Source organism: Mytilus galloprovincialis, chromosome 3 (genome assembly GCF_965363235.1).
Source record: "Mytilus galloprovincialis chromosome 3, xbMytGall1.hap1.1, whole genome shotgun sequence".
Taxonomy (NCBI): domain Eukaryota; kingdom Metazoa; phylum Mollusca; class Bivalvia; order Mytilida; family Mytilidae; genus Mytilus; species Mytilus galloprovincialis.
In genome coordinates, this window is record NC_134840.1 from 71,350,531 (window position 1) to 71,368,907 (window position 18,377).

Here is an 18,377-nt window from a genome sequence, read left to right on the forward strand (position 1 = left end):
AACATGACAATACTCAAATTAAAAATGACATTTCATAACTTTAAGCTATAAGTGACAGTATTCACATTAATTAATACAAAAGATAATTATAATTTATAATATTCATATAATCTCATTCTTTCAATTATTTTCACACCTTTAGTATGAATTAACGTCTTTCATATTAATTTCTGTAACTCAATAAATCTGTCTCAAATATTTGAAATCATATGTCACTAATTAAGATTAACACATTATTTGTCTATACATGTAAATATTTAAATTTGTAAAATAATATCTTTTCCAAAAGTCCAATTTCTAAATAAATGATAAAATTAAAATTAAGTCCAAATTAGCCTGGTGACAAATGGCTCCTCCTCAACAAAAAACACGTCCTCGTGTTTCTTAAAGTTAATAAAAACGTCCTCTATTGTTCCTACTGTTATAATTAGAATTAAACGATTGTCTTTGATTGTAATAAACATTCAATGGTTGATGCCGCATCTGCTGTTGTGGTTGTAGTTGTTGTTGTGGCTGTTGTTGTTGCAATTGTCTTATCTGCATCTCAAGCTGTACTATCTTTATTTCATATTTTTCTCTTTCTTCTTTTCTACCCATTGTTGATTCTTTAAATAAATCTAAAGTTTTTTGTAATTGATCATAATCTAGTTGAAGTTCTAAATATATTGGATGTTTTTTCACTATTTCATTGTACTCTACATCAATTTTGCTTTTCTCTAAATGTTGTTGTTTCTTTAAATCATTACTCACTGTTATTATCCTTAAATTTTCAGTCCTTAAGAATTCATTTTGCCAATAAAGATCATTAATATTTAGGTTTTCTGGTGTTGATTTTAATTTATCCAATTCTTCGCGAAATTCCTCATTTTGTTTAACATAAAGTTGAACTCTTTCCCACATTGTATGTAGTTGTTCTTTTAGGTTGCTTATTTCCTCATCTTTCATATTATGTTGATCCTTAAATTTTTCACTGTTGATATTTTTCTCCTTTAATTTTTCTTTTACTCTATTTAATTCCACTTTAACTGAATGATTTGTTTCTAAAACATTTATGAAGGCTGCATTTCTGATATTAGAAAATGGCAATTCGAACATTGGCTGTTTTCTGTCCATATGTTGAATCCATCTTGATCTGTCCCGTTCTGTTCTCCTTTTACTTTTCACTTTGGTTTTCTTTATTGTTGTTTGTTGTTCTTTTGCTTTCACTGACGGTATACGAGCAAAACACATTCTTGCATAATGTCCCTTTTTTCCACATTTGAAACACATTTTAGAATTAGCAAAACAAATTCTGTTATGTAATATTCCACATCTGCCACATACGGGTCTTTGACTAGGAAAGTTCCAGAGTCTCTATTGAGGTCTTAAATTAATATCCATGATGATAGTTGTTCTTTGAAATAAGGAACACTCACTTGCTGCTGTTAAAGGTACTGGAATCGTTGTTGAGCATAGAAGTCAACGTGCCTGGGTCCTCCACCATAATGTAACCGAGGGGCGTGGTTACGGGGTCACAATTTTATTCGTAAAATACTTAGAAAAACAATTAAACTATAACGGTCACCAATATCAGGAACTAGTTGTTGCAGTTCACAAAAATCCAACACATTCAAGTTATATAATTTAATTCCAAGCCAAAGTTCTAGTATAACATATACAAAGGATAACGTCAACACAATATGACTCCTACTGTATCTAATGGATCTTACTATTTTCTCTCGTTCTCAACTGAATTTTCAAAGTTTACAATAAGTATTTATACTTAATATTGAAAATAGACAATACTCAATTAACATGACAATACTCAAATTAAAAATGACATTTCATAACTTTAAGCTATAAGTGACAGTATTCACATTAATTAATACAAAAGATAATTATAATTTATAATATTCATATAATCTCATTCTTTCAATTATTTTCACACCTTTAGTATGAATTAACGTCTTTCATATTAATTTCTGTAACTCAATAAATCTGTCTCAAATATTTGAAATCATATGTCACTAATTAAGATTAACACATTATTTGTCTATACATGTAAATATTTAAATTTGTAAAATAATATCTTTTCCAAAAGTCCAATTTCTAAATAAATGATAAAATTAAAATTAAGTCCAAATTAGCCTGGTGACATATACCTTTTCATTTTTTTCATTCTTCACTACAGAAGGAATAATACATCTTGGTCCAGTTTCACCTGCTAAACCACATCTGCAACAAAGATACAACATGTACAATGCCTAGAGCTATACCAATGCAATTTTATTTGCAGTTTATTTATTATGACTACCGGTACATACATTCTTTCAAAAGAAAACATATCCAGTATTTATCACAGGCACTTGTTTCTATCCATGGGAAGCCCTACTATCATAACAACATACAATGACATATATTTACGAGAAGGTACAAACTACATTTTTCACCTCTCTGCTTCAAACCCTTATATTGCTGTCAATTCATTCCCGAATTTCTTGTTCCGTTAACCATTCGATTCTTTCAAATGGTATGCATTGTATTTACCCTTAGAGTACCCTTACCTCCAATAAGGTGGGTAGGACCTTTATCAGGACTCTGGGATGGGGTGTTTTCAAGCTCGGGATTTCGGATTGACACTATCGGGATCTGGGAATTCTCTTTTCGATTTAGGGATATCCCGATTTAAATTTATTTAAATTTGGGACCTCAAGATTTCGTGTTTTTAAGCCCGGGATTTCAGGATCAGGACCCCTCCTACCCCCCCTCTCCATTACACGTTATCGCTAATCCCGGCCACTTGACCTTTAGATGCATACAACAATCACTTTTCCATTGAATCAGATATTTTGTTTTATGACATCAAGGAATTTGTGTGATATCCAGTAATGGCAGACAAATAGCGATAATGTATACACAAGATGTGTCAATAAATTTTCGGCATGTGATCATTTTTAGTCCACCTACAAAATACCTGTGGTATTGTTACCTTTAAGATTAATATGGAATCACAATATTTTATGAGCACTCCGAAGATCAGTCCAGATAATCATGCCGTCTGCTGTGGGTATTTTTTCGATTTTAACTTTTTTTTTATCCCACATTGATGCAGGAAGGCGTCCCAGAAAAAAGTTAAAATAGCCTTGCCAGACGTGATAATTATTTGGACTATCGGAAGATATAATACAAGCCAAATTCTATGAGAAAAGTAGCATTTAACTGTCATTATAGACAGTCCTAGTTGACTTATTGACAGTGTGAGTTGGCTTCATAGACAGTCAAAGTTGACTTGGTCCCTCTTGCCATCCACGCCGAGATGTCCCACATAATAATTTCCTAAATTATAATATAAAACACTTTTTTTACGAGCCGATTAGGGAGCTACCATTTGATTTTTATGGGGGGGCTAGGATGAAAAATTTTGTCCTGCCTTTTTTTTTTAGCTGTAATCTCTGTCCTGCCTTTTTTTTTTTTTTACTCTGTTCGGTCCTGCCTTTTTTTTTTTAGTTTATCCTGACTTTTTTTTACCTTAATTGTCGTCCTGACTTTTTTTTTTTTGGAAGTGTCTCATCCTGCCTTTTTTTTTACTCAAAACTCCTGTCCTGCCTATTTTTTTCAAATTTCATCCTAGCCCCCCCCATAAAAATCAAATGGTAGCTCCCTTATGTGGAAATTGGATAGGGTTTATAGTTGCACACTGAACAGAACTATTTCATACTCTGTCCTTACTTTGTATATACAGCTCCGATGTCTAAAATGACAACATTTTTATCACTGCTATAACTTAAGGCTTCAAACAGCGGCATTTCCACCAAATATATGTTCAGGAATCGGATTTTTCATTACCGGAAATTTATTAAAGTTCGATAACTCGAAATGGTAGAAGTTATTACCGAAAGATAATTTAAATATCTATACATAATAACGAACTGATTTAAAAAGAACACACCATAATTTTTAAATAAACAGTTGAATATAACAATACTTGATAAAAATAAAAAAGTAGATTACATTCTAACTAAGCTTTCATTAACAGGACCAATTTGGTATTTTAACCCCTTATTTTTATGGCTGCTGGATAAATTTGATTAAAACAGAATATTTTTATTACCAGTTGAGTTAAAGACAGAATTGATACCATTCTATGTAACAATATAGATACAGATACTTTGAGTAAATTTATGTGTCGTTACTTTATAACAACAGAAACTTTGTTGTTTTATAAATGAAATTCTATAGCTACTATGCATTATTGGTTTTGGTCATTGTTGCAGGCAATTAGAGATCAACAGTTACTTACAATGATGATGATTGATTGATTGTGTTTAGGTTTTATCATTAAATTGTTACCTTTATGCTTGTTTCTCTGTGTCTAATTCTATGTGGGCAGTGGCGGATCCTGAAGTTTTCATAAGTGCCTGCCTAAGAAGTGGCCCGGTCATGCTTCAGTGATTCCCTATATAAGCAACCAAATTTTTCCCAGAAAAAGGGGGGCCCGGGCCCCCTGTAAATCCGCCTCTGGTGGGATGCAGAGCTTTTAAGCCCTGAATCCTAGATCACCACCCTTTGGTTCATATCAAAGCTAAACCATTCCCAGCAAATACAAAAAAAAAACAATAAAAATAAAGAAGAAATAAAATAAAAATAACTGCAAACAAGAATGTGTCCATAGTACAGGAATGCCCCATCCACATTATCATTTTAATTTCTATGTTCAATAGAACGTGAAATTGGGGTTAAAACTCTAATTTGGCATTTTTAAGAATTTTAGAAAGACCTAAAACCGTAACCTGTAGTGGAACAGACAAACAGACGGAAGGACTGATGGACGCATCAGACCAGAAAACATAATGCTCCTTTACTATTGTAGGTGGGGCATAATAAAATCAGGTGACAGGATATTTAACGCATCTCTAGAGTAACAACCCTTGAATACTTTTTTTGTATCAAACATATTATATGAAAATAAGATGTGGTGTAATTGTTAATGAGACATCTCTCCACCAGATCAAATGACATAGAAGTTAACAACAATAGTTCACAGTACAACAAATGGAAGTATTTAATGACCTTGACAGGCTATACAGCCCTTGCACAGTAAGTAGTTTACAGTACAAACTTCAACCATGAGCAAAACAAATACCGCATAGTCAGCAATGAAAGGTCCAAAAATGACAATAGCTTGCATCTCTCTAAGTCTATATTTTAGGTGATTTATATGACGGTCATGTAGAATCTTGTATGTTAATAACATTATATTTGTTATACTGGTATGTGTATGTCCCCCTGAGGACCTATTAGATTTGGAAAAACAAATATCTTTATCTTTATCTATTTTATCTTATAAGCCTTATAAGTCCTGGGAAATATATTTCATGACTGTTCAGATAGATATAAGAAGATGTAGTATGAGTGCCATTAAGACAACTCTCCATCCAAGTCACAATTTTGTAAAAGTAAAACCAATATAGGTCATAGTACGGTCTTCAAAAAGGATCCTTAGCTCACAACTAACAGCAAGCTATAAAGGACCCCAAAATGACTTGTGTAAAACCCTTCAAACAGGAAAACCAATGACCAGATGTAGTTGACAATGGTGACATCACTGGTAATTTCTACTTATGTTTCAAAGATGTGATACACAAATTTTAAGGAACAACTAAGGAGAGTGATATAGGCATTTTTCATGTTTCTTAATTTTGTATATTGCAATTGGTAGTCTGGTACCTTTTGAAATATTTCCAAATAGTTTATAAACAGTTGGGACATAAATAATTCTTAACAAGTTAATATTTTATTACATTTTTATTTCATAACATTATTAACATAAAGTAATCAATGGTTTCAAATAATGACAAAATAAATTCTAAACAATGCATTGTGAAACTAACCAGTTAATTAAATATAATACCATTTTTTTTATTACTGTAATAATCTATTTCATTCAAGTTTACATAAATTAAATACATAACAATAAAAAGTTCATAAGACACCATGATGCTTCTAATTCAAACAAATATCCATATTTGGCACAAACCTGTGTGTGTTTTGAACACCCTTATGGTATCCTTCACTTAATAATTCATAAATATATCAAATATTTAATTATTTGTGTTTTATATTTTCAATTTATTTCAATCACAAATTCTGTTGAAAAATTATGCATAGCATGTCTTTAGATGAATTCAGACAGCACAGAAAATTTGTAATTTTGTATCATTTTTTCCACATTGTAATTATGTTTGTAGTTGTACTGAAAATACATTTCAATAACTTATCAAAGTGGTAGAATTCATATATTGATATGTTATTCAAAGGCATAAATGCCCATGCATAAATCTTTTCAAAGCAAGCAAACAACATTTCTAGTTTAGGTGTTTCTTTCTTTCAATAATAAATTATATATAAAACAAATTTTCAACATATTTACTCCTAATATTTTATAAATAATTATAAATGTACACAGTACATGTCTGGCAGTATAAAAAAATGTTTTATGTCAACATAATATAAACTTATAATCCTTGACCTTGAAATGTTCATCTGATAGACCAGCTATTCAACCTTCATAACATTCATAACATTAGCACTATTTTCCTGGGACTATAACATAATATATTAGTCCTAGTATTCACTCAACAAAATGCAAATACTATAAACTTCCTTATGCAAGCAAATTATCAAACAAAAATGGAAATTTACACGAATAAAACTAAAACTGGGAACTCCAATGGAAAATGTAAAAATGTATGATATATCATCCATAATTTTGGTATGTGTTTTACTTTATCATAATATGAATTATTGTCCTAACCAATAAAACATTAAGCATCAACCATACTGAAGGTAGTTAACTTTAAAGTTTCGCAGTGCCAAAAAGAAATGATGATATGTTGTAAAACATAAATGTTAAATTTTCCCATGTATAAGTTACTGAAATGTTGTGTTCACCCATATTCCCTGAGAAAATAAGTTCATGAACAAATAGACAATAGACAGTTAGGTTAATATTAATTGACAGAAGTCATTTATCAACCCTTTACTTAAATACTTAGTTGGGATAATACCTAGCCTCTCTATTGTCCTATAAAAGATTAAAGGGAGAATATTAAGTTTTTAAAGCTGGGTCACCTGGGGAGACTAAATAAATCAAGAAAAATGTTACCAGTTGTCTCCCTTACTGAGGGGAGTAATAATTAACATTCTTTACTGAACAACGGAACAAAAGAAGACAACTATGGGTTGATTTCTACTTACCTAAACAATATTTTCTAGTATCACTTCTGAAAAATTTGTTCCCTTACATCACACACATTAAAACTAATTGATACACATATTCTATCTATGCAAATGCAGTCATTGAACACAAGAAGACAAATGCAAGCAGATGGAAATACATACAAATTGTAATATTCCATTCCGTCTAGAATTTATATTAGACAGGTTATTGCCAACTACAGATAAATAAGATTTATGGATAAGCTGGTTCTCAAGATACTAAAGTGTGTCCACTAAGAGTAAGAATGGTTTTGCATGCATAAAGTTACATTTGTCTTAATGGTTAATAAATGTACATACTTAAAAAATGCTTTTATACAAATCTTATACATGTACATCTATATTTATACACTTTATAGAATATAACTGATATATTCCTTTTTGTCATGGTTTGCTTATTTAGAAACATAAAATGTATGTTTATAAGAGATAAATAATGTATGCATAAACAATATATATTAATCATAAATTCCGATGCTATTAATTTTTTTTACCAGCGATAAAAATGGACATCATACATGTATAATTTGAGTGTGTTAAATCCTAGTTTACCTACAAGGATGTGCGATGCAATCCCAGATGATTGAACGATTTCCTTCTTTCTAAATGATCATTTATCTGGATTTATTTCGTACTAATTTATTGTAAATTCAGAAAATACTTTTATGTGATTTATTTTTAATAAGACAAAAATATAAAATTAATTATTTGTATTGTGATTTCAGAAAAATCGGCATAAAAAATATACATATCAGAATGTGAGTTCTTGTTATTGCTATAATCACCAAGTCGCTTTATTTGCATTAAAAAAACCTCAAAATAATATCTGAATTTACAGTTATCAGATATAACAGTAACCTTCTGAAGGACTTAAACAAAATCTGGTGAAAAGATATCACATTACAATCAATAAGACAAAATCTTGCAATCAAACCTATAAATATATTTATAAAATTCAGAGGTAAAAAACTTCACAACCATCAGCACTGCACCAACCCCCAAGGAATTCTCATTAACATAGCACTTTTCTCTTGAGATTATGCTTCATAAATTATCAAGTATGTCTATACTCTGAGGTTTAACCTACATATGATGAAATGAACAAAACTTTCCATATTTATACATATCAACTTTCCCATTATAATGGTTAAATAAGCAGTATGGTTATTGAACATAGAAAGAAATAAGTAGAACTTGTCTTTGAATATTTGTTTTTATAAATTTATTCTCGCCTTCAAAAATGTTACATACTCCTCCCAGTAATAAAAATATTGTCCCTGTATTCTCTTTAAAATCATACTGTGATTTATTCCCCGTTTTCAATTGATTAGGAAATGTTTACTCCTTATATACTAGTATTTTCAATATTAAATTTGGATGCATATAATTAAACAAAATGGATAAATCATATTAATTTCAAGCATCTATATATAAAAAATGATATGTGGATGGATAAAAATCAATGCCATGAAATATTAAGAAACAACAAACACTAATCAAACAGCACCCCTTTTAAAGTTACAAAATCTTATAACAGTAAATCAAATCAATTATTTTTTATTACCATCACAATAAATAATATAGAAAATTGTATTAAAATTAAAAACCCCAAAAATAATTTTGGATGATCTAGTTTATCAGTTGATTCTTTTATGTGTGTCATTCATCTATCTATCTAAAATGAGTATTTTCTTGATAGAAAAAATGTATATATGTTCTAAAAATTAAGTTGACTGCATTCCTAATTCATTTTGAATGTTGATTATTGAATCATTTCCTCCATAAACACACCTTATCGTTCTATGAACTGTGTCCCTTTCAGCATCCTTAACGTGTCCCCTTTTCTGTCTATATACACTGTAGTCACCACTAGAAATGTCTGATATCAGGGGCAGATCCAGGATTTTTAAAAAAGTGACATAAATGTGTAGTCCCTCTGTGCCATAATTGATAAATATTCCAAATAAATTATGCATATTCTATAGAGATTTTAAGATTATTTTTTTTAATTTTGCAGATTGCCAACATTTAAAATAAAATTTATATGAATGTAATACAAAATCAGAATAATTGAATTCAATGAACACTATTCTCTGTAACCCAACAACAAATAAAATTGAAATTTTTTTTGGGCAGTAGCACAAGTCTTTGGCATACAAATTTGCATGAAAACTTATGCACAAAACTCAATCAAAATTATGAGGAAAGGTTAAAAAGCCAAAACATAAAAAAACCATGTGAAATTGCTTATAACATTGTAAACATAACAATGTTAACAATTAAAGGGAATGAGCACAATATTTCTCCTGAGTATTGTAATTCAAATCAAAACAAATCAATTGCTATGCCTATTTAAGAATATATTTTTTGTTTCTTCCAAGCATAATGCCATCTGAACTTAAACCTCCAATATAATTCATCACTATTTCAATATAGAAGAAAAATGCTAACCAGCTACAACTGTCAGTAACAGTAATCCCTTAGAAGTCGTTTAACATTCATTTTTTAAAATTTGACTTGGTCAAACATAAAACTAGATCAAGGTTACCTAATTGTGTCTATGAATATTCATATTTCTATCCAAAATGTCTAAGAAAATATCTTTTCTTTGACCTTAATAAGAACCTTAACTGCATACTCGATCATATATAAACTGCAAAGGTGAACTTTTTTGTATGAACTATACAACTATCAAAATTTCATCTACTAATAAATTATTTTACAGCTGCTTACATTTTACCTTCAAAGCAACAAACTAAACCTTGACCGTCCTCCATAAAATGCAGGTTAAGGTTACAAAATTTTGTATAAAAATTAACAAATCCAAGATGTTATCACTAAACAAATAAACATCCTTTATGAATAAAGGTTGCTTCATTCTGGAACGTAATATTAGAGGAAACAGTGACAAATTGATGAAATCCTTTATCCTTTAAAGGATAAGCTGATGTTGCAAAACTGAAGAGAATGTAAGCTGTAGAAGATAAGTGGCAGCAGTTGTTTTGACCAATGGTCAAACTATTACAAAATGTAACATCTTTACCCTATGTAGAATGAAAACATTCACTTTATAATTATTTTATCTAACAAGTTTAAATATATCCATGTTTAAAAATAGATAACTTATTGAAATATATGACAACACTTTCGTTTTTAATTACAAAAACAAAATTTACATATCTAATGCTAAACAGTACAAAATTACCTTTATAAGGTGAACAGATATATCTGATTACTAACTAATACACATCGTACAGCAATATTATTGCATAAAACAGGGAGATCTTTCATTTACTGATTGTACCTAATTAGCAATAATTATATAAAATAACTACTTATATCACTTTCAAAATAATCAAATAAAAACTACAAAGTTTGTCAAATATTTCCAGAAGCTGAAAATAATCTAATTACAAAATATATAGACTACATGGATTCCTTAATAAAACCATAGATTGGAGTCTACAAAAGAAAGTTACATTTCAAGCGACCTTACTGATTTCCTGAAACAACCATTTAAAGTTAACATTACAGATTTGACTGTATACCCATCAACACTCTGAGGATAAGCATTTGCTAACTGTAACTCTAAACTTGATGAAAACAACTCAAACAAAACAAAACTAATTTCCATAATCCTTAGATAATTTCTTTAGAACAGTTTATCGGTTTATAATATTAAATGAAAGCCAATGTCACAATGATAATGAAAATAACTGGGCTTAACACTATGAGACCAAATAAAAAGGCCAGTAAAATAGAACATTTCATGTGTGCAAAATACAACAATGTTGAGGAAACTCTGGCCAGTGTTTCTAATGTCTGAATCATTCAAGTGTTACTAATGTCTGCATCATTTTTTTGTTTTAAAGACAAATATGATTGTAATTATATGGAAAAAAAAAAACAAATGTAACTTTTTTTTTACAGAGTCTCTGTTACTGAGAATATTAACTGTTTATATAGACAACTTGTGATTTAAAGAGGGATTTTTTCATTGAAAAAAAAAAACAAATGTAACTTTTCTTTTACGGAGAATATCAACTGTTTATATAGACAACTTGTGATTTAAAAAGGGATTTTTTCAAGTCGAGAATACTACTCATACTTTAAGAAAATAACCATCTAACGTGTCCATAACTTTTAAATATCAAGCAAAAATGTAAAAAAAATAATCACAAAACAAAAGTGCTATTGCTATCTTAAACTTTAATTTTCTTATCAAACAAAACTAATGATAATGTATTTCTATCTAACTGTCTGTGTGGAATAGAAATTTTTGCAGTTTTCCTCCTACTCTTTTTACTGCACTTGACTGTCTTGGAAGACTTCTGTTTCCTGTATACCTTTGGAATAAAAAAAAAGTAAATGCAAATCAATTAAATAATCAGAAGATTAAGATGCAGGTTTCCAACTGTTCAAATTGATCCCTATGAAAGTCAAATTAATTTATTAAACCTATTGTCTGTACATGTATATTCTTATTGTGGTTTCATTTATTTTCATTAATAACATTTTTCATTGAGTGAGAAAAATGTCATTTTTTGTGAATATATGATAATGCCAATGTGAGCAATCATATCGAAAATTTGCAATTTCTTGAATTTAAATTTGTGGTTGACATTTACCTCATTGATTGAAAAAAAAATTACTTTTAGTGAATACAGTCGAACTTCGTTGTGTCGAAGTCGAAGGGACCAGACGAAAGTATTTGACTCATCCGAGGTTCGACTAATCCGAGGTCGAGTGTGACGTCATATATTTGAAATGTATGAAATACCAATATGTGATTTCTGTAAACTAGATGCATGTTTATTGATCATTGTGCTTTTTTGATATGATAATATATGATTGTGTATTTATGTTCCGTATTTTTAAGATTCAACACACAACATTGACAAATAAAATCAATACACAAATATTTACAAAGGTCAGTCACTATAATTTATGGAATCACTCGCGAAAATATTTTCATAACTAATCTTTAGAGAACGTCAGTGTTCATAGATTAAAAAGACCGACTTATAATAATTAATAAAATATTTTAATCCTTTTAATTATTGTTCTTATTCTAATGGTTAATTTAATCTCAGCTTGGGTCATTAAAATTCGTTTCGTTTTTATACCAAGTGAAATAGGTTCGGCACATTCAAGTTCAGCTTGGACGATCAACAAAGGTGTTGATTAGCGGTCATCATAAACATGTCATTTTAACTGTTTTACAAACAAGTATGTTTACACAGCTTTAATCACTATGGAATTTACACAGCTTTAATCACTGATGGAAATGAATAGGTTAAACAAGAAAAACATCCGTTATGAATTTTATTTTTAAAGTTTTTATTTCTTTCAATTTTTCTTTTTTAATTTTGAACTTCGAGACATCAGGGTCAATTTACATTAATTTTACATCGACGGGACTTAAGAATTACCTCGACTTAATCGAGAATTTGAATTATCCGAGTTCAACTCATCAGAGGTTAAAATGCATTGATCAAACGGGAAATATGCCAGGACCGAGAAATTACTTCGACTCATCCGAGTTTTTGACACAACCCAGTTCGACACAACGAGGTTCGACTATATATGATAATGCAAAGTCTGTGAACAAGTAGAAAATTTGCACTTTCTTGAACATTTAACAATGTTTAAATTTGTGGTTGACATTTATCTATGTTATCAACAGAAATTGGTATTCCACAAATAATAATGAATCAGCAGTATGCTAAATAAAAAGTTCCAGTATAGCCTTTTGTCTGCATTAAACAGCATGGCATAAGGTTTTTCAAAACAATCAGTAAGAAGAAAAGCAAGTGAAATTTAACCCCTACTTAACTGATTGTGATTGAATTTTATGTTTAAAGTCTTGCATGGTATCTATAAACTCAACAGAATTGTTAAGGCCAGATAAACAAATTCCTAGATTTGTGTTCTAAAGCAGCTTTGTAATTACTGATCTTCTATTCTGTAATTTAATTTTTTGTCATGTAAAAGAAAAATGTGTAAGGGTTCCGCGGAACCAAGTGTCTTGTCTACTTTTGCTGTTAATCGCAGGCTCAACAAAAGTGAGGAAAAAAATCAATAAAAATATTCCTCTTGATACTATATTTTGATTGTAAAAAGCTTCTGTCCAAGTTTGGTAAAAATCCAAGATAGTTTATGAATGCAATATATGTTTTAAAAACTTTAACTGCAGACTGTATGTAATGTTAACTGGAAAAAAACTTAGTCTATTTATATGTAAAATACAGACATGACAGATACACAGGTACAACATTAAAACAAAATTTCCTTCTAGATACTAGCTTTTGATCATAAATAAGCTTCTGTCCAAGTTTGGTACAAATCCAAAATAGTATTTAAGAAAGTTATTAAAATTTTTAAAACTTTAACCACAGAGTGAATGTAATATTTCCTGGCAGAAAAACTAAGTCCATTTATAAGTAATATATGGAAAAATAGAATTTTATTTTTACAAAATTTACTTCTGTATACTATCTTATGATCACAAACAAGCTTCTGTCCAAGTTTGGTACAAACCAAGGATAGAGTAAGAAAGTTATTAAACTTTCAAAAACTTTGACCACAGAGTGAATGTAATGTTTTCGGGCAAAAAAACTAAGTTCATTTATAATAAAAATACGGAAAAAATGGACTTTTATTTTTACAAATTTCCTTCTGGATACAATCTTATGATCATAAACAAGCTTCTGTACAAGTTTGGTAGAAATCTAGAATAGTTTAAGAAAATTATTGAAATTTCAAAAACTTTAACCACAGAGTGAATATTTGTGAACTAAAGTCGAAGGCTCGACAAAAATGATAAGTTGAATGTAAAAATTCTCCTATTTTCGAGAACTGTTAAAAAAATTCCATTATTCGTCCATATCTTAAATAAGCACATTATACATTGTTATACTTACCAGGAATTGTGTTAGATGTCATTTTAACATTTGCTAACATTTCATCCAGTTCTCTTTCAAAATCATCAGGACTAACATCACCTATCAAAATCAAAAGAGAATTCTAATTATAAACCATATACATGCACAAAGAAATTGGCTTTTATACTGATGTGAAAACAGTTCAACCAATTAACATAAAACAAAAACACAACAGAGGAAAACAGAACTAAATCCTATATGAAAGGGTATTTGTAAACAAAATAAGAATTGACAATCTAATTTTTGTCTTTTGCCATTGACTGTACTAGTACATGGGCTGGTGAAGCTAAAAAAAAGTTTACATTATGTATTTAAATGTGCATTCTCAAAAACCAAGAAACATTACGTTTTTATCGATATGGGCTATCTTAATCTTTGTTAAGGGGGCTCCTGGGTATAAATCAATTTTTTTTTCTAATATAGGTTTTTGCTATATTTTTTTATAAATGAACTTTATCATATACTTAAAAGAAAAATGAAATAAAAAAATGGGGTCACCGTTCATTTAAGCTCACAATCTGCCTCCGGAAGAAGCATACATTTTTGTTAATGTCCTTTTTTTCTGTTGAACTAATATAGGAGAAATAGTAGTAATATCGAAATAAAAAAATAACCTAATTACAGAAATCGCTTAAATTTTACAATTATTTAGTTTATGTACAGCTGATATGAAAACAATAATAAAAAATATAGGTCACCGATCAGTTAAAATAGATATTTCAAATTTAATGCCAAAAAAAGGCATTTTTGCACCAAAGGGAGATATTTCAATGATATAAACATTTTAAAAGTCATCTGGGGCCAAACCGAATGGATTTTTTTGGGTTGATTTTTTTACCATATCATAAAGTAATAACTAATAGTGTAATAAATAAAATTTGTAATGAAAAAATAAAGGTTCAATTCTTTGCTGAAATTTTTGTACCCACGAGCCACCTTAATAGGACTATATTTCTTCTTTTGTTATGTTTTTGTAAAGAATATCTTTTAAAACATCTGAATATGAGTGGATTACACAAATTATAATTATTATACCTTCTGAATGGTTAGCTGGAACATTCAATCCATCCATGGTACTAGCTAATTCTTCTGTCAGACCATTACAAGAAGATTGTGAATTATCAGGAACGACTTCTAGTCCTTCAATAGCATTTGCTAATTCTTGTGTAAGTCCATTTAATGTCAGTGAAGTTTGGAAATTAGGTTTGACTACAGCATCTTCAACATTAGTCCACTGTTCAGAATCGTAGCTCCCCACACCAGAGTCAGTTTCCCTATTAGCTATTAGTTCTAATTGTCTATTGTTTATCACAACATTAGATAATTCAGAATTTTGAATATCATTTTTATTGCTCTTTTCTTCTGAATCTGAATTCTTTGGTAGAGGATTTTCGTCATTGTTTGATTGCACATTTATTTCACTATGATCACCATTTGCATCCATGTCAGGAGTCACAACACTAACAGTACTTAATTTTGTGTCTGTAGACTCTGAAACATTGGAGTCTTTTGTAGAACCAGTTTTTGTAGAGTCATCACAGATAATTTGGTTAAGAAATTGGTTTACACTTTCATTTACAAGAGCATTAGTAACATCAGAAACAGTCAACGGTTCTATTTTTGGAATTGATGTTATAGTGATTTTATCACCATCACTGTTCATTATATCTGAATTATTTGGAATTTCACTGGATGAGTTTATTAGCACTGGCTGTAACGGTAACACTGGCGTTGAGGACGATAGTGCTATTGGATGTTCCCCTACTGGTGGTCGTATAGAAGGTATACTTAAACCAGAAGGATGGGGAGCACATTTCGTGACTGTGAATATTTTACGGGCTTTCACAGAGGGACAGAACTGTGGGGACAGAAGTAATTCCCCAGGAGGAGTTGTAATAACAGAGTTTGGAGCTGAAAATGGAATGTAATCAACAGGTTCTTCTGTACAACGAGGCGAATCTAAAGTGACTTCACGGGGACAGTCTGGCATATATAATAAACTAGGCCGTCTAACTTTATCACAATGTTCAAAATATGTCATCTCTGATTCCTCATCATCATGTTCTTTAGCCTGTTTGGCTTTCTCTAAATTTTTCTCTCTTTCCAATTTATAAAACATTTCTCGATTATCCTCTAACTTTTTGTTAATGTCCTGCAGTAACCTTTTTTGTTGATCTGCATAGTCTTTTATTCCCTGTAAATAACACCAGAGCTAAAAGCTATAAATTCACTATATCTAAATTTGAAATGATTCATGCATTCTAATTGGTTGACAGTTTAAAGTTTGATGTTGTATAATTAAACAATTATTGGCAACGGCAACATTTACAAAGACTACTTTTTATAAATTTTGATGAACATGAAGTGTGCATTTTATTGCTTTTTGTAGTTGTTTAAAGCATTCAATTTTTTAAAATTATTGAATGTGCATACATTTAGTTGTTTTATTGATGTGTAAAGTGTTGACATTTCACATATTTTTTATATAAAGTGGATTCAATAGATGAATAAATCTTTAAAATATAAACAAGAGTGCACACGCTGAAATGTCTCGCCTTCTATACTAATCATTGATATTATGTTGATAGTCCTAAGTATAAAGCTAAGCTTTATTACAACTGTCACATAAACTTAACATTAACCAAGATAACTAAACAAAGACCAATGAACCTTGAAAAAGAGGTCCAGGTCAGATGAACCATGCCAGGCAGACAGGTACAGCTAACAATGCTTCTATACAACAAATATAGTTGACACATTACTTATAGTTTAAGAAAAATAGACCAAAACACAAAAACTTAACACTGTGCAATGAACCGTGAAAATGAGGTCACGGTTAAATAAAACCTGCTCGACTGACATAAAGATCATAAAATATTTCCATACACCAAATATAGTTGACCTATGGCATATAGCATTAGATAAAAAGACCAAAACTCAAAAACTTAACTTTGACCACTGAACCATGAAAATGAGGTCAAGGTCACATGTCATCTGCCCGCTAGACATGTACACTTAACAATCATTCCATACAACAAATATAGTAGACCTATTGCATATGGTATGAGAAAAACAGACCAAAACACAAAAATTTAACTATAACCACTGAACCATGAAAATGAGGTCAAGGTCAGATGACACCTGCCAGTTGGACATGTACACCTTACAGTCCTTCCATACACCGAATATACTAGCCCTATTGCTTATAGTATCTGAGATATGGACTTGACCACCAAAACTTAACCTTGTTCACTGATCCATGAAATTATGAGGTCGAGGTCAAGTGAAAACTGTCTGACAGACACAAGGACCTTGCAAGGTACGCACATATCAAATATAGTTATCCTATTACTTATAATAAGAGAGAATTCAACATTACAAAAAATTTGAACTTTTTTTTCAAGTGGTCACTGAACCATGAAAATGAGGTCAAGGACATTGGACATGTGACTGACGGAAACTTCGTAACATGAAGCATCTATATACAAAGTATGAAGCATCCAGGTCTTCCACCTTCTAAAATATAAAGCTTTTAAGAAGTGAGCTAACGCCGCCGCCGGATCACTATCCCTATGTCGAGCTTTCTGCAACAAAAGTTGCAGGCTCGACAAAAAGTATGTTGTATGTGGAATAAAACTTGCTTTGCTATGGAATATTGTGTTGTTTCCTTTTTTCATTTGATTGGTGTTGAGGGCTTTCTAGTAAGTCTACCGTTACTGTTTCATGTGTTTGTAAACTTTTATAAAATGTTGATAAATTTCTATAAAGGAACACTTACAGTTTCTTTCTTTAAGTCCTTATCCAAGTCCAGTCGATGTAAAATATCGTTGACTTTAAGTGATAATGATAATGCCATCAGACCAGCTGTTTTTATCTCATTTTCCCGCAAATCAATCCGTAAAAAATTCTGACTGTCTGCTATTACTTCTGCTAATGCTACTGCTCCTATATTAAAGAAAGGTGAATGATGTATTATTTAATGACTATATTTCTTTACTTTTGCCTTTATCTTTTTTATATCAAGCTGCAGTACTAAGAATGATTGTTCTCAGCCAAGAAAAGTGAAAACTTGATGTTAAACGCCAATGTTATAAAATCATGTATAAGTTGTTTTTCATTTATTGATGTGTTTGAGCTTTTGATTTTACAATTTGATTAGGACCTTTCTGTTTTAAA

The 18,377-nt window shown here is 30.2% G+C and overlaps 1 protein-coding gene across 1 annotated transcript in view; it reads right to left on the reverse strand.

Annotated features, from left to right (window-relative positions):
• The window catches only part of LOC143066784 (uncharacterized), a 61,426-nt gene that overhangs the window by 18,213 nt on the left and 24,836 nt on the right, over positions 1 to 18,377 (reverse strand). The window contains exons 10-14 of the mRNA XM_076239595.1: positions 17,980 to 18,146; positions 15,237 to 16,395; positions 14,181 to 14,261; positions 3,709 to 3,814; positions 2,142 to 2,214 (exon numbers count right to left, since the gene is read on the reverse strand). Coding sequence (XP_076095710.1) covers positions 2,142 to 2,214; positions 3,709 to 3,814; positions 14,181 to 14,261; positions 15,237 to 16,395; positions 17,980 to 18,146 — 1,586 coding nt within the window. The remainder of the gene's footprint in view (positions 1 to 2,141; positions 2,215 to 3,708; positions 3,815 to 14,180; positions 14,262 to 15,236; positions 16,396 to 17,979; positions 18,147 to 18,377) is intronic.